Source organism: Mirounga angustirostris, unplaced genomic scaffold, assembly GCF_029215605.1.
Source record: "Mirounga angustirostris isolate CCGP_5_RB_7025 unplaced genomic scaffold, mMirAng1.0.hap1 SCAF_1, whole genome shotgun sequence".
NCBI lineage: Eukaryota > Metazoa > Chordata > Mammalia > Carnivora > Phocidae > Mirounga > Mirounga angustirostris.
The window spans coordinates 28,618,070-28,642,571 of NW_026991709.1; the positions used below are offsets into that span (position 1 = coordinate 28,618,070).

The window sequence follows — 24,502 nt, forward strand, 5'->3', positions numbered from 1 at the left end:
CACAAGACTGTGCTCATGAAGAGCATCTGCAAATGTCTACAGAGCACAAATACCTAAATGTGAGAATGGACTTGCCCTGGAAAAGCTTTGTGTTTGTGGCTGGGCTTCTTCCTACATGTCATGCCAACAGCCATGTCCTACGTCAATCTTAAAAATTATAAGGTAGGAGGGGTAGTGACAGGGATCAGTTTTGTGTGAGTGTGTACTTAGATGTATGTTCCCTATAATTAGGAGCTTAGCAAAATAAGATAAAGAGACACAAATATTTTAAAGGACAGAATGAAAGAGAGTCAGAGGTGATACAAATATGAAGAAACAGTTGGCGAAACTAGTGCTTAAATATAGTATATATATATTACCTGCACACATTTACCAAAAAGATGAAAACCCACACCAACAAGAACACTCGGTAAAAGGAGGTGAGGGAGAGCTGCCAGCTAATGTTAGGAACAGTGGAAGGTGAAGGAAGGACTAGAGCCAGTGGCAGCCTCAACACCTTCAGCAAAGCATGTGCAGTGCAGCGAGGCAGTGTGCACCGAAGACCTCCTGAGCTGCAGCATTCAAAAGCTGCAGGGAAGCTACCTCCTCTCCCCCGCAGCCCTGCTAGGACATGGGATGGTTATCACCCACCAAACCTGAATGGCCTCAGAGAATAGAACTCCAGAAACTGCCATCTGGGGGTCTTCTGCTAGGAAGGCTTCTTTGCTGCCTGCTCACCTAGTAAGCCCACCCAGTTACAGAGCTACTAGTGAGGATTTTCATACCATGCTCTTAGTGATGTACCAACAGCCAAAGATAGCTAGGCATTTGAAGAAAGCCTCAAAGATGAAAGACAGAGATCAAAACAAGCAGAAGAAAGAAATCAGAGAAAAACAAAGGCAATGAAAGGGACAGATGGAAAAGAAAATTAATGGTAATTAATGACATCAGAAAGAGAACATATTCCATTTATGTATTTAGTTCTTGGTGTCTAGTGCATGCCAGACACTTTTGTACTGATTTTATAATAATATCTCACTTAATCATCATAGTATTCCCTGAGGTGTGCACTACTATCATGTCTATTTAATAGAAAGGCGAAGGAACTTGCCAAGGACATCCTATTGAATGGCAGAGCCAGGATTTAACCCAGGTCATCTACCAGGTTCACAAGTGCACCCTCTTACCCAGTACATTTTACTGGCTTACCAAGAATTAAGAACAGGGGCGCCTGGGTGGCTCAGTCCTTAAGTGTCTGCCTTCGGCTCAGGTCACGATCCCGGGGTCCTGGGATCAAGCCCCGCATCGGGCTCCCTGCTCCGCGGGAAGCCTGCTTCTCCCTCTCCCGCTCCCCCTGCTTGTGTTCCCTCTCTCGCTGTGTTTCTCTCTGTCAAATAAATAAATAAAATCTTTAAAAAAAAAAAAAAGAATTAAGAACAGAATGTTTTTCAAGACCCACTTTCTTTAGTTAGTTTTAATAATATACTTATTAAAATAAACCCCTGAAATAAAGTCTCAAAATAGGACCTCAGAAATAACCTATATCTATCTATGCTGCACCCCCTCCCCTAAGTGAATTATTATACTAAATGCTGTGTTCCTTACTCTTTCCTTTTTTAAACTGTGTATATGTGCTTTTTGTTTTTGTTTTGTTTTTTTAAAGAGCATCGTGCTACATGTAATTCTTTTGGGAATGGTTCTTTTCACTTAATATTTTTAAGATTATCCATATGATTGAATAACAGTTGACTTCATTAATTTTTACTGCTTTATTAAAAATAAAAAGAACAGAATGTTATAAAAAGAGAACATTCCGAACTTTTGCAAAATAAAATATTATAGTTAAAAATGTTTATTAGATCATTAGTAGAAAAAGTAATGGAATTTCCTAGAATGTAAAAAAACAGAACAGAAAAGAAAAAGAAATGGAACAAAGAAGTATAAAAGAATGAAAGTATCGGACACCTGGATGGCTCAGTCAATTAAGCGTCTGCCTTTGGCTCAGGTCATGATCCCAGGGTCCTGGGATCAAGCCCCGCATCGGGCTCCCTGCTCAACAGTGAGTCTGTATCTCCCTCTCTCTCTGCCCTTCTGCCTGTTTGTGCTCTCTCTCTCTCTCTCAAATAAATAAATAATCTTAAAAAAAAAAAATTAAAGTAGGATGTCTAAAACTGCACTAACTAGATTTCCAGAAAGAGCGAACAGAGAAAAAGAGATGAAGAATTTATTAAAGAAACACAGACCAGAAAGTTGTGCGTTTCCATTTTGAAAGAGCCACTGAATGAATGTACAGGGGATGTAAAAATAACCCATATCAAGGCACATCATATGAGATTTTAGGACATACCAAGGATAAAGGGGAAACACAGAGAGAGACAGAGTCCATATACACTAAATCAGGAATCACAACGGCATTAAACTTCTCAATAACAACTCTGAAAGTTAGAGGACAACGGAGAGGCCTTCTAAATCCTAAGGAAAAATGAGGCTAGAATTCTATTTCCGGTCAAAGTACCATTCACATGTGAAGGATCTACAAGGACCTAGAACACTTCCATTCGGGAAAGTGTGTTTCTGCAAATGAGAGAAGAGACAACATTGATGATATGAGATTCAGGCCACAGAGTATCCAAATCAAGAGAGGATTGAGAAGTTCCATTTCAGCCTCAGCCCTGTATACTTAGAGAACAACCAGACCACCTTGGAACAGAGGAAAAAATAAACCTGAAATGTTGGAGCATTTGAAATTACAAAGTATGATTTCTATATTTAAATATTCAAAACTGATCAGTTGAGGGGCACCTGGGTGGCTCAGTCAGTTAAGCGTCCAAGTCTTAATTTCAGGTCAAGTCATGACCTCAGGGGTGTGAGATCTAGAACCCCATGTCATGCTCTGTGCTGGGCTTGGAGCCTGCTTAAGATTCTCTATCCCGCTCCCTCTGCCCCCCCACCCCAACACACACAGGTGCTCACTCTCTCTTTCTCTAAAAAACTAATCAGCTGATAGATTTGGGACATTTATCTGGGATATTTTAACAATACATAGGGAACTAACCATAAAAAAGGAATGTAATCATGAGCTCTAAAAATGGACAAAAAGAGGAAACATAAAGCACTAAACACAATTTGATTTAGCCACAGACAATATTTACAAAATAATAATGACTAATGATTTAACTAAATAACTGGGGAATGAAAAGAGAACAAAATCCTCAAGGATAAAAACAGGAATCAATAGGTAATGTCTCATACATAAATCAAGAAAGTATGGGTGTATCATTGAAAAAAATGATAAACAATGAGAAAAATGGTTTTAATACTGCAGGGAGTCAGCGAAAAATTTACTAGGAAGTCTGGGAGTAGAAAGGAAAGCTTTTGTTTTTTCAATTTTTTAGGGTAAGCATTTTAATTTTTACAAAACTTAAAATGCCATTTAGACGTGTTGAAGGAAAAAGTATTATAGAAATGTGAAAATTATGACCATAATTTAGATGTGACATTAAAGCAAGCAAAAACAGGTGAAATTAAGAGTGAAAGATTAAGAGAATAATACATTTTAGAAACATAAATTTGGGAGCTATAGCTCCAGATCAAGGAGGAAATAGAATGTGCTCATGGTAGTAACTTCACAGATAGTATCAGTTTATAGATGAATACTTTTTTTTTTTTAAGATTTATTTATTTGACAGAGAGAGACACAGCGAGAGCGGGAACACAAGCAGGGGGAGTGGGAGAGGGAGAAGCAGGCTTCCCGCCGAGCAGGGAGCCCGATGCAGGGCTGAATCCCAGAACCCTGGGATCACGACCTGAGCCGAAGGCAGACGCTTAACGACTGAGCCACCCAGGTGCCCCTATAGATGAATACTTTATCAAAAGCCATCATCAGGGCACTTCAGAACCTAGGGAATTTCATAAAGTGTGGACAAGTCTAATTTATGCTCCTACCCTGATTTTTATAAGCATGAAATTATTATTAAAGATAGCATGGAGGGGCTCTTAACTCTTCTTAGAGTCACAACAAAGTAGCTTGGGTTGGAGAAGGAAAATGAAGTGGTATCAGGTGTCCCTGTGGTGCTAAGTGTTTAAGAGGGTTCTAGATGGGTTGCACACTTACTGGTTTCAAATTATTTTATACACGTAATAATTGAAACACTGTCTCCAACCAGTAGCTCAGCATTACTCTCCTCCCAGTCTTTATCATTTGGAACCTAACCCCCAAATAAATCATTTCTACTTTATAGCAGGTCTTTAAATATGCCAAAGCATAACTATGATAGAGAATGATGGTTACGAGCTGAGGCTTTGGATTGAATCCTGACTCTATCACTTCCTAGCTGTGCATACTGGACACTTCACCTAACTTCACCTGGAAGTTGACCATGGTAACATTAGACCAGCTCATGGAGATTTTCTGAGGGTTACATTGGAAATATGGGTAAAACACTCAGTATAAGCATATAATAAGCACTCAAATGGATACTCATTATTATTAACTTTGAGAATAAGATTACTTCATGAGTATGGTAACTTTGAATCATAGATAGATGAAATTTTATTTTATTACTTGTGGCAACCACTTAGAAAGTATATAGTTACAATTTATTGAATAATCTGAATAATTTGTACTTATTTTGAACTTAGCTCTCCTAATTATTTTTGTCACTTTGGAACTGGTACACCTCATTTTGTGTTTACTAAGTCTTCTTTTATATTGTTTTCCAACATCTTGCCAGGCATAGATATGATCTTAGAAGTTATTTGTCTCTTTCAAAACAGTTTCTTACTGTATGATTCTTTAGGTTCCCCATTTATCTTAAACCATTGGTCCTTTTTATTTATCGCAATTCTCTACTTCTTCTACAGTTAAGATAATGAGATAAGGTTCTTGATTATCTTGTGGGAAATTTAAAATATGCAATAATATTGCAGGGTATCAGGCTCTCTCTCAAGAGGTTTTCCAAGACATCTAGCACCTGACCAGCAGCTCTCCTCTCTCAGAGGGATAGTATTTTGAGGATACCAAGAGTGGATCCCTTTTTGGGACATGGCAATTCATTAATTTATGGTAAGAAATACAATTGCAGTATTTTAGGTACTTGATGTCCATTCGAACAATGCATTTGTCTCCTGTAGACAGACCTACCCAAGGAACCAAATCATCATTAGGAGATTACTTATTGAGCTTAAAATCAAAATAAAATTAAGAGAAATAGTTAGACAAATGTGTTGTTTACTGAAATCCAGCTAGAATTGCTTGCTGCATCCATCTCCGCAGGATGGATTATCTTGTCAGAGAATTAAAATACTTGAAGTTTGGGACGCCTGGGTGGCTCAGGTGGTTAAGCGGCTGCCTTCGGCTCAGGTCATGATTCCAGGGTCCTGGGATCGAGTCCCACATCGGGCTCCTTGCTTGGCGGGGAGCCTGCTTCTCCCTCTGCCTACCTCTCCCCCTGCTTGTGTTCTGTCTCTCTGACAAATAAAATCTTTAAAAAAAAAAATAAATAAATAAATAAAATACTTGAAGTTCACTGAAGCTCTCTTTCTTGAACCCAGATATTTGCCTCTGTTACACTCCTCTCTCTATGTGAGGCAGAATGAATTAAGATTTCCTCCTACCTTCCTAAGTGGTTTGGTCATCACCCCATCACCATTAATGAATGAGAACTCTGATAAAACTCAGGCAAGGCACCATATCACAAAGAGAAATTAACAGATATGAGAACTCTGATAAAACTCAGGCAAGGCACCATATCACAAAGAGAAATTAACAGATGAAATATTAATTTCTCATATAGACTTAATATGGGTTCTTGGAAAAAAAATTAATCCTCATGATACATATGCTTAATTTTAGGCCTCGTTGGGAAAAACAAACTTCTTTAGCTCTCATCTTAATACCTCCTGTTAGTAGGAGCAGAATTTTCTCTTCTCCCAATTATCTCTTCAAAAACTTTTCTTCATTCTGTAAAGCAGGTCCCCGGGCAAAGCAGAAAAGCCACTACAAGGCTTTTCAATTAGTAAGACATTAGAAGGAATTTCAAGAGCTTAGGGAAGGAGTTGGGTCCTTTATGAAAAAGGGTTAGTAAATAGGGACTCCAGAGACAGAATGGGTAAATGAATTGGAGAGCTAGGAAATCTAAGAGATTCACAGAGAATTCACCATTTCTCCCTGGCTCCACTGCCTTCATCCCCACTTTAAGTCTGGGAGAATATCCATACCACCATTTCTCTGTAAACCCCCAAGTCTAAACAAGGAGGTGTTTTATCCATCATATTGTAATCTAGATATGTAGAGGGTACAACACCCAATATGTTGTATATGGTCAAATGACTTTGAAATTACCAACTGAATTATTGAGTAAAGAACTGCAAGAACTTCATCAGATCAATATGGTATTTGCTTCAAGAAATCCTGAGTTGGGATTTGTATGATAGTGTACGATCTCCACTTCCAGCAACCATAAACAGGCAAGAACACAGCAGCCCCACTGGGCTTCTTTCTATAAATTTCCCTTCCCCATTCTATAGAGAGAAACCTGCTCTGAGGAGCCAGAAAGAAAAGCAGAACTATCAGGTTTAAGTTGTTTTTATGACTGACTCCTTCTTTTCTTTATCACAAGTGACTAAATTCTGCAGATCTAAATGGAATACAATCCATTTTTTCCATAAGATAATCTATCTTAATTAAATGTTAATTTCAGGGCGCCTGGGTGGCTCAGTCGTTAAGCGTCTGCCTTCGGCTCAGGCCATGATCCCAGGGTCCGGGGATCGAGTCCCGCATCGGGCTCCCTGCTCGGCGGGGGGTCTGCTTCTCCCTCTCCCACTCCCCCTGCTTGTGTTCCCTCTCTCGCTATCTCTCTGTCAAATAAATAAATAAAATCTTAAAAAAAAAAAAAAGATTAAATGTTAATTTCAGAGTTGTACTCCATGATTACAACCTTATTTCTCTTATTTTTCAAGTTCTTGGAAAATGTTTCTTTGTTGTCTTCCTCCAACAATGCATTAGAGATATAGTCGGAAGTATTTTAGGTTATAGTTACTAAAACAGCTTTTGGTCATGGTCGCCCCAGTAATACACAGAAGCATTAGATTTACTGTGACCAAGTCCACATGTTGGAGGTGTACACATTAAGGTGGTGTGGGGATCATAGTCCCATTTTTTTTTAAAGATTTTATTTATTTATTTGACAGAGAGACACAGCGACAGAGGGAACACAAGCAGGGGGAGTGGGAGAGGGAGAAGCAGGCCTCCCGTGGAGCAGGGAACCCGATGTGGGGCTCGATCCAAGGACCCCGGGATCAAGACCCGAGCCGAAGGCAGACGCTTAACGACTGAGCCACCCAGGTGCCGCCACAGTCCCATTTTAAAATATTTGATTTGAAAACTCTCCTTCCACTGAACAAATATAAGTGTCTAGGTATAGACTAGGATTAATCCAAACATTACTAATTTCAGTCTTCAACCTGATGGCAGGAAGCAAAGGAGGTCCTCAGGCAATCAAAATATCAGAATCAAAGACATCAGACCATATTTTGTTTTACCTATACTTTTCTGATTTGAATTTGATAATTCATGTATTAGCAATCCACTAATAAATATTTGTTGAACTGCTAAAATAACTCTTCTATGTCCTCTTCATTTTCTCATAAAATATACCCCAAAGGCTGTTATTTGATTGCATTTCTTTAAAATTTTGACTCACCCTCTGTGACTCAGAAATAATGACAGGTATATATACCACAAAGTCCCAACCTTGTTTCACCCTGCTGGGGTTCTAAGACCATTAAGGTAATTTGTAAAAACAAAGAACCCAGACTGTTGTTTTGCAATTTCCCTGCTTCAGAACATGTCTTAAGCAACATGTGGGTTAGTGGTTTAATCATGATAGGGAGTTAGGTATGTTCAATACTCTTTACCCCATTCTTGTCCTACCTTTGACTTTGGAATTTGCTGGGTCATTCTGGTCACTCATTAAATATCCTGGTGGCCCCAGAATTCCATAATGTAGTAGATAACTGATTAAAAAAAAGAGAAAGAGAGAGAGAAAGCATTTACTACCTTACTACCTGAGATTTTTTGAGTACCAAGTCGTTTAACATAGATTGTGATAGGACTTCAAATGTCTTTTAATATCTCCAGAAAATATTTTTCCTGAGTAGTAAAGAAGGTTAGGAAATTGCTTCTCCCATCTGTAATTCTGAAGGAAAAATGTTTTACTTACATTTAAAAATATTTCTTAAAGTGTTAATGATGGTAAAGTGCCTAGAGATCATAAATTGCGATTTTATACACATTGCTCAAATGTAACACATTTGAAAACTGCAGATAGTCTAGTCCATGTATGTCCTCATGAATGTGAGTGTTCTCTATTCTTTAGTTATCATTGCAGAAATATAATTTGTAGCAAACACCACCCCAACCTAAATATATGAAATCTCCTACTTTTTTAAGATCCACAAACATTTCTTGTCATAAGACATTCTATAAATGCTAAGTCATATAATAAGTACGCTCTTTACTGATATTTCCTTTTATTCTCCCTAAAACTCTATTACTGTAGTTAAGTGCAGGTACTATCATTCTCATGTTGTTGATTGAACTTCACATTTGAATTAAATTTCTATTCACAGGTAAAGAAAGGGGGGCACTGAGGGTGCAAATGTTTCAGTTAAAAATTTTTTTTTTTTCATGACTTTCAATTCCTGAAAAGATGAAACAAAAATATACTTAGGTCACTGCCTGAACCTAAACCAGGCTTCTAGGGAATTACCCAACCTCAGAGTCCTCGGTGTTATTTTGAAAAGACCAGTCTTAAAATTCCTAAAAATATAATTGCTCTTAATACCTAGAAACAGCAGCATATTAACCAGAATCTTAAGTGTATCTCTTTAATTCTATTATAGAACATAAACAATTTTTAAGCTAGTCAAGAGGCATGATATACAGCCTCTTGACTGTATATCAACAGCACACAACATGTCATTTAATATTCATTAAATGATTAGTGAAATGTGAACTCTTAGAACTGGGCCTCAGGGAGGATCGGCTCAGAGGTATGAGGGAAGACTGAGAAATAGAGTCAGCTGGTTTTGACCTAGAGAAGCTGCTCATCAAGAATATGGCACCACTGGGCGCCTGGGTGGCTCAGTTGGTTAAGCGACTGCCTTCGGCTCAGGTCATGATCCTGGAGTCCCGGGATTGAGCCCCGCATCGGGCTCCCTGCTCGGCGGGGAGTCTGCTTCTCCCTCTGACCTTCCCCCTTCTCATGTGCTCTCTCTCATTCTCTCTCTCTCAAATAAATAAATAAAATCTTTAAAAAAAAAAAAAAGAATATGGCACCACTGCTTTTCAACCCAGGGGTTTAATAAATGGAAATCTAGGCTGATATTCTTAATATGCCTGTTTTAATAGAACTGGAATTTTAGACGCTCCCCGAGTCTCCCTTTGGTAAATCCCTAATTAACAAGAAAGCTTGAACTTTTTGCTTTTACTTCCTGGGTATCTTGGTTTTGACATTATAATAAAAATGTTAAATCCTTTAGCTGGATGAGAAAAGTCTTTCTAAGCCATATTAGCTCTATTCCAGGCCTATTAAATAGAGACTCTGGATGCTTCATTTGAAGGTACCATTGATCCATTGGATCATCACTGAAATAGCAGTTATCAGTAGATGGCACTGCGGTTTGTGGCAGAAGAGACATCCAGTTAAGGCAGGCTTCTGTTTCACTGATTTTCGTATTAATCAGGGCTTGACAACATAGTAGTGTGTTTAGAAAGTAACAATATGTGTAATCACTGAATTCTGAAGTCACATTCTTATTTATATTTATATTAATTTCATCCATACTCTGTCTTTTAGTATATGCATCCGTGCTTTAAGTAGGATGAGTAGTGCATAAAGTCTAGTTTATTTCATCTAATAACAGAGTTTACTTAGAAGTATAAAATTGGCTACCCTGAGTATTCTCTTCATTTTTTTAACAGTAAGATGCCCACATCCCAAGTTTTATCTCAGATATTTTCCTCTCTCCATCCAGAGAATGTGTTATAGATTTTTATTTTCATATAAACTAAAAAAAAAAAAAATCTTTATTTTGAATCCTTATGGCCGTAATGGTAACTGCAGGCATTTCAAAGTGTGAGATTTAGGAATCGACCTCATAAAGGATAGCAAGATACAGAACATGAGTTACCAAAGAATTACCGTTTAAAAAAAAAAAAAAAAACTTTACCCATGTAGATATGAAGTCATATCCTGACCAAAGTAGGAAGTGGCAGGTCACTGGGCTCAAACTTATCTGCTACACATCATAGACGGCACAGTGCTGACAGCCTTCAGTTGTTTCTGTACAAAAGAAAGTGCACTCGCTTGGAGTAGTCTGAATTCAAAATGCTGAAGAGAAAACCATCCAGTGCTTCAGAGAAGGAGAAACATCAAAAACCAAAGGTAAGGTAATTTCATAGACAAACAAAACAAAACCATTTAGTAGAATAAACACACACACACACACATTGTTCTTCTCTTGTCAGTCATAAATCAATTCAACCGTAGGCTGAATGCCTCAGGGCAAGCATGAACATTGAAATGCCAACTAGGTGCTAAATAATACTTGACAATTACTGTCTCTGTAATTTTCCCTTATAGTGTATATTTGATCATTTACCTTTGTAACTGAAGTTTGAGCTTAGATCCAACTTCATGGAAATCAATGTGGTAGTCTCCGAAAGGTTGATATTATGAAATACTCTTGAACATTTTTAATGACTATAAAGTTGTCAATGTTTATTTAACTGAATGCATTTTATCCCTCACGTATTCAGCTCTCATAATACTTTTAATTATGAGAAGATTGTAAAAGAGAGATGTTTTGGCTAAATATTTGCTTTTTTCCATTTTTTTGTATTAAAATATGATAGCTTGTTGAAAAGATTATTTTTCCTACTCTTGCTTGAACTAACACTCTACTAAGAGAGAGGATTGGGTTATATTTTAAGAAGCATCAAAACCCCATATATTGATAGATTTTCAAACTGGTTCTATTTGGAATGTTATGCTATTTTTGTCTTGACAATAATTGTCACTTTTTAAAAAAAAGTACAGCATGAGATAACAAAGTTTAGATTCTATTGTAGAGCTCTAAATTAGTTTCATTAATAACATGAAAGAAACTATGAAATACTGGGTTCAAAGGTCTTCCCCAATACTTATACATTTCTTGAGTTCCCTAGATAAATAACATTTTTAATCTATTTGTGAATAAACTATAGCTGAGGTCAGATGTATTTTTAGAGGACTGACATATTATCTATTATTGGTTTTTATTTGCTTGGCACTCGTTTTGAGAGAAAGGAGTTGGGAATTGATTGTGAACTTCTAAATTGATGTGGCATTGAACAATGGTCAATATTTTGTAAATCTTTGCAAGTTACTATACAACCTGTCTGAAGAAAACTAAAAAATAAATGATTCCCAATCTTTAAAAACTAAGTCAAGCATCTTTAGTTAAAAATACAACTGGATAATGTATCATGATTTCTGTCTTTTTCCCTAATATAATAAAAACTCACAGCAGTGTTTCCCAAAGAGAAAAAAAATTTCTAAAAACATCACTTTTATACTTAAGATTAATTTTATATAGAATTTACTCAATTAAATGTAACTAATATTGAGTTGACAATAGTAGGTTTTAGGAAGACCATAAAAGTTAATATGAAACAGAGGTTTTCTCCTTCAAGTACTTAAAATCTCAAGTGAAATTATCTCACAAGAACTGCATTATGTAGTTAACTGTCATTTTTATGTCATTGAACTATTTTCAAAATAATACTTTAGTCTGTCATCATCATTTGCCTTAATTGCAGGAACCGTTGAAATATAAGTGGAGTATTGTTCATCATATTGACTTCTTTGTTCCTTTAAATAAAAATATATTTGATAACATCTATCTGGGAATAAAATACATCACAGAGAATAATCACATTGGAAACATTAACTTTTGTTGTGAATGGAGTTCCATTTTCTTTAGATGAGTGATTTCATTCTACATGAATTTGAAGAGATATGTGAGTGTATATGTACAAGTATGTTTTTTGTATATTCCAGGTCCACTAAGGCCTTTCCTTTTATATTGAGGTAATATTTTTCTAATTATTATACTTATGTCTTAGAAACAAATCCTCTTCAATTCACATTTATTTATTTTACTGGGTAATTTTCTTTGTGAATTTTATGGAAAAACAGAATCCCTAAAAGGTGAAAGAGATGATCCCTACAAATAAATGGCTAGTAGAATGAAGAGTGCAAATTCCTTCATCTACTGGAAAGGATCATACGGCCTGTGTCTAGAAAGATAGAATAGAACCATCAAGAATTCAGCCTGAAATATGGGGAATAACACAGTCTGTGCTGATTAACTATGGGACCAAACAATAGTTCACATTTCCTGACCCAGAAAGACATACTCCTTGCACTATACTCTTACAGAATGTCTGAGAGAGATTTTCTTGTTTTTTATTGTGAAGGCTACAGTAGGTAAAGAGCAACAGCATTAAAAATGAGGGAACCATTATTGAATCATCTAGTTTGTGTTAACTCCTGTGCGTTATAGTTCAGGTGACCTAGTACCCAATTCAAATGGTGAATGCATATTATACCTAATGTCACCTCAGATAAAAATTATGGAACTGATCATTTGAAAAGGAAATCAATGGAGAAGGACTTTGTTATGAGTATTTTTAAGTAGGTCCTATGATTGTGAGAAAGTTCAAAACATTCACGGATATAAAATGTAGCAACAGATTTTATAGGAGTCTATATACAAAATGATTTATTATTTTCTTACATTCACAAGCCTTACCAATAGACACGTCCACGACTCAAAAAAAATAATTAAAATACAGTTTTACCATCTTTATCATTAATATGTCATCTTTTTCACCCTTTATACCTGTTTCTCCTTTTTTGGTATGGGATCTTTCCTTCAGATAGCTCATAAATCGGACCAATAGTATTCATATTTGTTATAAGGGCTTCATAGTGTAGGTTAAGGGAGTGAGACCCGAGATATTCTATAAGGGAAACTGGGAAGGCCTTGGAGAAGTATTAACAAAAGAAACCCACTATGTATACTGGAATGTAAATAAATTCCAACAAGTTTAATTTGTGTCTCAGAACTCTCTATGGTGTATGTAGGTAAATTCTAAATTACTAAAGAAATTTGATGAATAGTGGCTAAGTACTCTACATTTAGATTAATCACTCAAAAATAGCCTTGCCTAACATACACGCAAGGTTCTATACTTTGCTTTTTGAAGTTTGTTTTTGCCTTCTCATCACTAGTGCCCACTACTGATAGTGATTTTTAAAAATTTTAAGCGTATCTAGGATTCAGATTTGGTAAGATATGATCTCATTACACTATATAAATGCTTAAATTATAGAACATGATTTTCCATGACTTTTTCCAACTGAAATGTTTTATTTTTCTATATTTATTGTGAGCTTCTTGTACACTAATAATTTTTTTTTCAAGATTTTATTTATTTGAGAGAGCAAGCATGAGCAGGGGAGGGGCCGAGGGAGAAGCAGAGCCCAACGCAGGGCTCAATCCCAGGACCCCTGGGATAATGGCCTGAGCCGAAGGCAGACACTTGACCGACTGAGCTACCCAGGCGCCCCTAATATTTAATATTTCTAACAACTCTGTGAATCACTCTTACTTAGCTCATAGATGAGAAGGCATAGAGAAGATTAATTAACTTGAGCAGAAACACAGTCAGATGAAAAATGCAACTGTGAGATGTGAAATACATATGTCAATTTCTAGTATTTCTGTTCTTATTATGCTGCTATTACTAGCATAGGAACTGTAGATATGACTCCTATTTCTGTCTTAATTAACAAATATGTTTTATGGAAACCAGAAAGAACATATGTTTAAGAGCCTCCGTAAGTTGGAAAGGAATTTAGAAGTCCTCCATTCCTGTCTCTGATACAAGAATGCTACCAACAAAATCCCTCCAGGTGTCCACTCAAGCTTCAAAACTTAAAATTGTAAAACAACAACAATTTTTAAAATATTCAAATGTTCAAATTGTCAAAAAAAAAAATCATGACCTAATCCTGAGATTAAGTATAGCCACATATCTCCCTCCTGTCCCTAGCATACCACCTTCAATGTAGTAGGCCCCTAACAAACATGTATAGAGTGAATGGAGTTTCTTGTGTCTACTCTATGTATCCTGATTCAAGTATGGATACCCATTAGCGCAGTGTACTTTCATTTCCCTTGGTACTAAGTCTGTTAATGTGTTCATAAGAAAGTTTGTATGTTATGTGTATAAATGCAACTGTAATTCATTCTTAAGTTTTATTTTAAGGACTCCAGCACAGCAAATGTTGTACAAGAATCTCCAGAGAGATGGGGTGCCTGGGTGGCTCAGTCATTAAGCGTCTGCCTTTGGCTCGGGTCATGATCCCAGGGTCCTGGGATTGAGCCTCGCATTGGGCTCCCTGCTCCATGGGAAACCTGCTTCTCCCTCTCCCACTCCCCCTGCTTGTGTTCCATCTCCTGCTGTGTCTCTCTCTGTTAAATAAATAAATAAAATCTAAAAGGAAAAAAAAAGAATCTCTGGAGAGGCCCACCTTTACATAACCATAGACCTTTGTTCCAGGTCAGGGAATATGGTAGAAACTTCGAAAACGGAAAAGGAATAGATAAATGAAACTCTGCAACTGTAATTAGAACAACTTGGCCTTTATTCGGCTGGGATTAATGATCTGTGTTAGCAGGATTTTTTTTTTGAGTAAAGGAGATTCAAATACCACTATTATTTTAAAGGGAAACACTGGAATAATGGCAGTTCTGGAAATAGCTTTTTTTTTTTTTTACATTTTTAAATCTAAAGTACATACTAAATGAGACACCATTAGTGTCACAGATGCTAATTTTCCCTAGCAATGACTGAAGTGGCATTCTTTCCCATTTGCATTCGATCCTAGCAATGATGAGAGGTGATGAGTTGATTATGAGCTGTTTTCAGTGCACTGCCCGCTGTGCAAATTTATGCTCCTAGACAAGGGTGACACATAGTTGGGGCATTAAAGAGCTTTCTTCATTGCTTTTCCTATCAGGACTGCTGAGATACATTTTAACTCTTGTCGAACCAGTTAAGGGAAGAAATGTTCACATGTACAGGTTCTTACTTTAGGCCAGGCACTTACAGAAGGAGCTTATGGCATTGCCTCTCCAGAGTGAAATACTTTCCTCAAGGTATCATAGCTGGGGAAAAAAAAAAAAAAAAAAATTATTCAAGATTAGAGGGGACAGCTTTTCTTCTTCTAAACCTGTGGATTTCCCCCCGTTACTTCTTTTTGCTTCTTCAACTGGTGTGTAATTTTGGACTTTAATTTAGATAAATTCAGTTGAATGTTCTGGCTTTTCAAAGTGATCCCAGATAAGAGATATGATATATAATGGAGGAAATATTTTTTCCATTTACAAAATGATGGGTGTAAATAAATGTTTATTTTTACTTTTGATTATTACTCCTCTCCATATCCGAAAAAACTCTCCCGGAGGTTCTGTTCATTTATGTATTTAGTTAGTACTTTGTCACCTTTGTTTTCCAAGAAAGTTAAATTATGATCCAAAACTAAATAAATTATGATCCAAAACTAAAACAAAACAGGTCAGGAGAAAACAGAGTATAGATCATGTTAAAAGGTATCACGGGGCCACCAAGGTCGAGTTGAACATGGGTCTAAATGCTTGCTGCTCATGTGGTCATACAGACCAGCAGCTCTGTTACAAGTGCTGACTCGCTGGCCTCCCTAGATACCTATCAGTTCTCTGAGAACTTTAAAGTTCAGAAATGTTTACATTGATGGTTCTCAACCTAGGTTGCACATTTGAATCACTGAAGAACCTTAAGAAATACTAATGATTGGATTCCATCTTCAAATATTTTGATTACTTAATATAGAATGTACCTGAGCATCAAGAACTTTTAGTTACCCAATCTGGAAACATTTTTTCTATTAATCTTTTCAAAAGATTAGAAAGTGATTGATTAATCCATTTACTCTTCATTCATTCATTCAATACAACAAATATCTCTTGAGTGCTTACTATAGACAATGTAGACCATATGCTGGGAATACAGTGGTGAATAAAACAAAGCTCCCTGCCCTCACAGAATCGACATTTACTGGGGATGACACACAGCAAGCAAGAGAAATTTTTTTTTTTTTTTTTTGCAAGAGAAATATTTTAAATATATCGTATGTTAAGTAGTGCTAAAAAGGGAAGGAATACAAGACACCAGGAAAGATTTGGTGAGAATGGGACATTTGAAAAAGGTCCAGAAGGAAATGAAAGAGCTGCCCACGAGTTTGACTGATGAAATTATATTCATAGAAGGGAGAGCAAGTCCAAAAGCCTTGAGGCGGGAGTGTCCCTAGTGTGTTTGAGAAACAGTGGAACAGAGTGCACAAGGGGAAGAATGTTCCCAAAGAGCAGGATCGCAGAGGGCTTCTAGGTCATTGTAAGGATTTGGGCTAGTATTGAAAAATGTTGAGAAAGGAAGGATCTGGGTTACATTTTAGTGGGCTTATTCTGTCTTTTGGGATTCAAAAATACTGAAAGGACCTAGAGAGAAAATAGGGAGGAGATACCAGTTAGGAGGCTCCTACAGAAACTAGGCAAGACACGATGGTGGCTCACACAAGGGGAGTGGCAGGATGGATGCTGAGATGTTAAGTCTGGGATCTGTTTGTACATATTATATGTACAGGAAACTTCACACCACATGTGTTGAAAAGCTGGTGAACAGAAAGGCCGCCACTGCCCTACATTGTTCTCGTTTCTAATTGGTGCCCACATTCCCAGGAGAAATGCCTATATTTCTGTGTCACACCACCAGAAATTCACCCCAAAATCGATGTCACTTCCCCAGATTTTCTCTTCCTCCAAACTACAATTTCTTGTTGAACTTCTCATGCCTAGTGCACCTCAAATCAGAAGAGATGAACAAATAATTTGCTCATTTCATCATGTTTGCTTGAGTTAAATAATTTTAGCCTTGAAAACTTTTCTCAAAACAAAGCACTAATTCATCTAACCTTCCCATTTTACAGAATATGAATCTATAATCAAGTTGTATTGCAAGCAAGTAGCCAAAAAACAGGGCCAAATGGGTTGGCTAAACTTGGAAAAAAAAAAAAAATCAAAGAACCACAGTGTCCACACAGCATACAGGAAGTTCAGGAGACAAATGGCTGAGAGGATAACAAAAGTGTAGCCTTCCTTTCTTTGGAAATTTGGATATTATATCCTATGGGAAGAGTATCAAGTCACTACTTTGACTACCAATGCACTGGATTTGTTAAAAATCAATTTAATGAGACACATCTCTTTAATCTTTCCTTGCCTTGCTTTGGAGACAAATTGCTTCATCATCCCTGAAGATTGTGTTTTTTTCTAATGGAATTAACTCCATACTCTACATATCCAAGTTTCCAAATTTAGCATTACCAAACTGATCCATTTCTCTTCCTTTCTAGTGTTAAGGATTTAGGTGAACTTTTAGAAACAAGACATTCATAATTAGCTTCTTAGCAGAGAACAAAAATGTCCTACATTAAGAATTGATTAGTAAGAATAGAAGAGGTTTTTAAGCTGTCTCTAGTGGTAGACGAAGTGATTCTTCTATACATAGAGCCATTTGTCAGCACAGCTGGCCTCTTTTCTCCCCCGCCATGATGAGCTTCGCTGGTAGGAGTTTAACAACATACAACGGGCTGGGTGGCTTAACAAACAGAAATGTATTGTCTCACAGCTCTGGAGGTTGGAAGTCCAAGATCAGGGTGTCTGGGGGCTGGTGTCCTCTGTGGGTCCTGAGGGGAGGATCTGTTTCAGGCCTCTCTCATTGGCTAGGAGATGGCCACCCATTACTCCTCTTCATTTGGTCAGTCCTCTGTCCATGTACACCCCTGATGTCTCTCTCTCTGCGTCCAAAGCTTATCTTCATGGGACACCTGGGTGGCTCAATCAGTAAAGATCATCTTCTTATAAGGACACCAGTAGGATTGGATTAGGGCCTACCCTAACAGCCCCATTTTAACATAATCACCTCTTTAAAGGCCCCATCTCCAAATATAGTCATATTCCGAGGTACTAGGGATTAGGTCTTGAACATACAAATTTTGGGAAAAATTAAAATGCAGTTCATGACACAGTCCGTGAAGTTCTACTAACTGTGAGGATTTGATTTTCAGCTGCTTCCTTCCTTCCAATTGCCCTAAATCCCTCTTCCACCTCCAGTTGACCAGTCCCCTAATTCAGCCAGCCCCACTGACCTCGCTACAGTTGACTCCCTTTTACCCACACTGTCCAGTCTTTTTCCTTGTTCTTTCCTTCCATCCAAACTTACCTCTGCTACATCCCACTAGGCCTCTATTAAGAATCATTTGAAAATTAATAAAAGTAAAGTGCCTGCTCTGCCCCCTTGGCCAGTGGCTTTCTGGCTACAGATGAAAATCACCTATCTAGCTGGACTGTTAAACCCTCAACAAAGCCTCCACCAATTAGGCCAAGGTAATGTCTTAGAGGGCATCCTGGCAGAGCAGTAGGGAATGTGAACTAAAGTCATATAGACTTGATCTTGAGGTCCTATTTTGGTATTTCCTCACCAGAGGACATTGAACATTTTATAAACCCCTTTTGAGTCTCAGTGTGCTTATCTGAGGAAGGGCTGTATGAGAGCATGCCATGTAGGATTGATGTGAGGATTTAGTTAATTACCATATGGAAATTTTCTAGCACATAGTACATGGTCCATTAAGAATCTCACTCTCCTGTTTTCACAGTGCCTGTTCCACACCTCTATTGTTTCTTATGATACAGTTTATTCCAATATGCCCTCCCAACCAGAGTTACCATCAAGAACAGGGGATGTACCTTATGCATATCTGCATCCCTGGAATTTTTGTTGGGAAACAAGGGGGACTAAACTCAAGTCTGCCTGACTTTCAGACTCCATGTGCTTCCTATTATACTTTGGCTACTGCCAAAAATATTTATCATACAGAACAGCCATGATTTCTCAATGTGTGTAAAATGAGTGTGAAATGACTAATGGATAATATTACTCATCTAAAAAGTACTCTACCCGAGGACATAGTTTACAAATGGGTTGCTGACAAAGATCTGGGCAACACCCACATAAAGCAAAGCAACCATTCTTAGAATCAGAATGTAATGAAACAAAACAATAATCAAACATGGTGATTTAATATGTCTGAAGAGTAAAAAAAAAAAAAAAAAATAGCAAAACGGCTTGCTTTGCCAGAACCCAAAAAAGAGTTGAAGAGTAGAAATGTGTCAGTGTCTGAAGAACAACATAGATCAACCAAAGCAAATATTCCATTTGGCTCAGCGGACTTGCTCACTGAGTAAGATAAGTAATTCAGGCTATGTAATTTCATGTCTCTAGCCCTGGATACCACCTAGTTACTGTAGCTTTACTATACGTAAGGAAACAAACTTCCAACAATGATCTTCTGTCTCGTATAGTGTTTCCTCCAGGGGAAAAAAATTCTTTGATAAGTCAACCAGAGTATGTATTCTTCTTGACAGTTGAATTTCTCATACCTAACCAATACTTGCCATTGCCATTTTTGGTATCTTATTACATTACTTTATGAGTCAGTCCTTCAGAGATTGTTTATTTCAGAAAGCTTAAAAAATAAAGTTTCTGGACCTGATGAAGTGAGAGCTTGGCATTGGACATGGAGACCTGGCCAAGGAACTGGTTTCCTAGAACGGATAAGCCTGAGTTACCACCTGGCCCCACCTTTTCTCTACATACATACAATGAACACAACTAAATATAAATAATGAAGTCTCCTTTCTGTGTTTTTAATAATTTAAATAATTTAAATTCCTGAAGTAGATTTAAGGCAGATTTACCTTGTAGCAAATTCTATTTTATAATACACATAGTGATATGTCTAGGCATTAATCTGGATATTTGGTTTAAATTATTTTCTGAATATTTCACATGGTTACAGCTATGCAACTTTGATTATTTTTTAATTAAGTAAAAGTAACAAAATGAGTAATTAAATATATAAACTTTATAATGCTTATGGGTATATATTCTTTATATTGCTAGTTATTATACAACCAATCATCTTCTAAGTTAGGCCATCTACGTTTCAAGTTACTTTAAGATTAAGAATATCTTACTAAAATTATTTCTCAGTTTTAAAGCAGCCACTACCTATAAAACAAATAATTATAGTAGATTTGTAATTTTAAAGGAAAATTCCTTCCAAGATAAACAGTCTTGTCAGACATTCTAAGTTTAAGAATTATCATCAATGGAATTCATTTCTACCTACTGTTACATTTCAACATCACTATTAACCCCTCAATATAATGAAATATTTATAGAGCCAAATCCAGATTTGCCATAAGGAGAATGTAACTGATCAGAAGGAAGTTACAGAACCCAAACATCTCTTCCAAATATCCTAGCATGAACTTTCAACTATTTTTTTCCAGCCATTCTTTCCTTGTTTGGGATTACATACTGTATATTTGCCCCACATAAACATGTCTGTTCTTACTAAGGAAAAAAACGTTTAAATTCCTAACCAGAGTGGCCGCGGGTGCTGCCTGAGATGGGAATGTTTATAAGCTTTATGATATTAACTGCAGCACTCAACCTCAGGTGGCATAAAGCATGCAAAAAAGAACTTTCTGTCACTTTTATTATTTCTAACAAGGTTCCCCTTGAAGCAGAGGAGTGACCTTGCTCTGCTGAGCTGACGTATGCCACTGGATTAATGGTCGAGCTCTGCTGGAGGGAAGCTCACGGAAACATTACAACTCCAGAAGCTGGGCTGGCGGTGACCATTAATCAGGGGGACCAAAATCATGCATCAAACACACTCATTTAAAAGTAGTAAAAATGACTTAAAAAAAACTTTTTGAGAATTAGCTTATTGTTTGTCATTACTTGTGTTCAAGGAGATCACTGCATGACTAAAATATCCCTTGAGGAGAACTTTAGAAAGGTTATTATGTACCCGGAGGCCATGTGAATGCAGAGGACATTTAAGACTAATGGAAGTGACTGAGTTTTTGTTCCAGAGAATTTGAGGGGAACGTTTATTCAATGGACTCTCTTTTCCCAGCTTAATTTCCACTCCTTTATTTATTTAAACCTGATTTCAAAACAATGAATATTTGCTTCTTTGTGATGATTTTATTTTTTAAACTGGAGTAACTGGGTTTAGTGGTATAAACATTTGATGGGTAAATATGTTAGGAAATTGTTCAGGGACCTAAAGTTTAGTCAACATTCAACTAATAAGTATGTTCAAAAGTATCTTGACAGACTTAAAACTACATTCTTGGTATGTGTCAGCTAATGAAGCATTTCCAAGCCTTTTCCTCTGATTATTGAAAAGGGGGAAAAAAAACTAAGTCTAAGTTCATGAAAAGGTAGAATAGAGGAAGAGGCATTTGTTAAGAAAACAAGAATTTTGATACTTAAGATTATGCTCAAAACATGAAGGCCTGTTACATTTAGTACTTGAAAAATTATTCTTCTCCAAGACACCTGGGTGGCTCCTTTGGTTAAGCATCCAACTCTTGATCTCAGCTCAGGTCTTGATCTCAGGGTTGAGTTCAGGCCCCAATGGGGAGCCTACTTAAAAAAACAAACAAAAACAACAACAATGAAAATTCTTCTCCTGGGGCGCCTGGCTGGCTCAGTCGGTGGAGCAGGAGTTCAAGCCCCACATTGGGCCTGGAGCCCACTTTAAAAAAAAAAGAAAGAGAAAAGAAAATTCTTCTTCTCCTAAATAACTGTTGCCTTCTTTTACCATCATATTCACTATTATCCTCTTTTCTTAGCCATAACCTATCCAGGAGGATTATTTATACAGTTATTTATAAATGTATTATGTATACAGTTTATTTGCAAGATTATTTGTTTTTGAAGCTTAGCTATAGGATGGAAATAGTTGATAATTACGTGTCAACAATTAAAATATTTAATACTTGGTTTAAGTAGGAGAAATCTAATATGCACACAATAGAAAGCCAATTTCTAGATTATGGAAGGATAATGCATATTTTTACAACTGGAAATTTGAATCATCTATATTTGGTTGTGGCATTTTTGCTATCCAGTTTTCCATTTAATATACAGTGTGTGGGCCATCACCTTTTTGTTATTTTGTCATCGTTTTAGCAATCACCATCTTTGGGTCTGGAGATTTCTAAAGAATCCCTCAGTTAACAACTATATAATCTCTCAGGGTAAATAATTTTTGAGGCAAATTCAAACTATACTGATTTCAGCTGATTTAAAATTTTCTCATCATTTTAATGTCTCTTTCTTTAGACTGACTATAAATAATAAAGACGTGTATACACAAAATGCCTTTAATGTACTAAGTAGTCAGTGCAAATAAGTATTCATAAATGGATGAATATAAATTTCCAAGTTGACATCTATTATACATTATTAAGTTCATTTATTTTGTGAATAAATATAATCTGCTTTAGGAACTGCTTCTGTATTTGTATACCATTCATTTGAATATGGTTCTATTTAGCTCTTAGGGATTGAAGTTATTTGGTTGATGGCACCAATAGAGCGCAAATTCCTCCAGGATAGATTCTTGTCTTATTCATACAGACAGCTTGACCCCAAGCATAAAGTTTAGCCACAGAAGCCACTTAATATATTTATGTCGAATTGCATAATGCAACACCTTATAGTCTTTAATTAGACATCAGCAAATTATCTTCCTTGGCTATAACATGATCGAATTATAATTTGCTTTTGTGTTAACCATGAAATATATGGCTTTTGGACATTTAACTTGAAGAGGAATGTGTGATTTGTCATCTGCTGTGGTATTCCCAAGCCTCACAACTGTAGGATTTTTCTACATAGGTACTCTAGCACTTAAGAACATGAGCAAGAGTGTGTGCTAAACTGGGGAGGCATTGGCGTGTGATCTCATAGGGAAGATGGGACTGGATCCTGCCCTTGAAGAATGGACTGGATATGAGTAGGTGGGAAAAAAGAGGAAGGACATTTCTTGGAAAACAAACGAACAGAAACCAAAAAAACAGCATGAGCAACAGCTTAGAAGCATAAGTGAATGTGTCCATTCTGACCAGCAAGAATTGCCAGAAGTTCTGCCAAATCAGACTGACTACCATTACCTGATACCATGGGGAATCATGAAGTGCAGCATGCTGAGTTTGAGCTTTATTTCACTAAGGAAGAGCTACTTAAACTCTCTGAGCCTCCGTTTTCCTAATCTGTAAACTGGAGAAATCAATACCTAGCTCAGAGGGTAATATAATCATAGATAGATCACTTGACATGGAACAAATCCTCAGTAACCATCCTAACAATGCGGAGCAAACTTTACATTTTGAGAGGAACGAAATGATAAGAAGTGGTATTTTTGGAAAATTCGTTCAATGGTGTGATGTTAGATGACTGGAAAGGCAAGAGTTTAGGGACTAAGAAGCTAAATGTTAGCAATTGGCTCAGGAATGAGGCTATAAGCATATATGTGACTAGCAGTAATGAAAATAAATGCCTACAACAGAGATTTCAAGAAAAAATTGAGCAGATGTGGAGGCTGAAAGAATGCATGAGGGGTATCCTGCATTTTGCATATGTGTCCAAACTCCCCAAAGTGAGCAAACACAGATTTCCAAGAGTGCAGGTGGATGGCTCAGAAGGCATAATCAAAGCAGCTGCTCAGGGGCAAGTGGATATAAGCAGTGAGAGCCTTTGGTTGGCACATCTGCCTTCCAGCATGAAAGCAGGCAGAGAAGCCACTGAGGGCTAGAGCAGCTATGAACATGGGTTCCCTGGAGAAATTCTTGAAGATTTCAAGGAAGCAGTGGTTTAATGAAGCAATTCCGGGAGGATCAAGAGGGACCATTTAGTAGTCAAAGAGAAAGAAGGAATAGACCACGAGCTATAACAATAGTCTAGGAGTGAGCGGGCCAAGCAGAAGTTTTAAAATCAGGAAGATAAGAAGCTGAGCAGTTCAGAGTAGCCTGATCGTGGTCACATTTTTTGAAGTTTTTCATCTCCTTTTTATTCTGTAGGATTTTGTAGGAATCGGTGATATCAAGTGACTGAACTTTTGCCACATTAGGCTTTTTACCTGAAAACAAGATATTTGAGACATATCAGTATTATTTATTTTAAAACCTCTTTTCAACTAAAATAGAATATCCTAATTTCTATTCAATTCTTAAAACTGCAGCCTGACTTACAATCTATGGATATAATGTAAATCATGACATACAGTAATAATAAATCATGCAGAGGCGCAACTGAGAATTTTAAATATCCAAGTCTTTTTTACTCACAAAACTTGTTTTGTTACATTAAACAGGCTGATATGAATAACCACTTTTATAGGTTATGGATCATTTTGCATTGATTTTTTTTTTTTTAGATCTAGTT

At 36.9% G+C, this 24,502-nt stretch overlaps 1 protein-coding gene across 3 annotated transcripts in view; it reads left to right on the plus strand.

The window, feature by feature from the left end:
* SAMSN1 (SAM domain, SH3 domain and nuclear localization signals 1) overlaps window positions 1-24,502 on the plus strand; it is a 419,971-nt gene that overhangs the window by 361,123 nt on the left and 34,346 nt on the right. The window contains exon 1 of one of the 3 annotated variants that reach the window (XM_045902662.3): window positions 10,240-10,427. The exons of the other annotated variants lie outside the window; for them this stretch is intronic. Within the exon in view, the coding sequence (XP_045758618.1) occupies window positions 10,371-10,427 (57 nt within the window). The 5' untranslated portion in view covers window positions 10,240-10,370. Of the gene's footprint in view, window positions 1-10,239; window positions 10,428-24,502 lie in introns of those variants that run through there. 3 annotated transcript variants of the gene reach the window in all.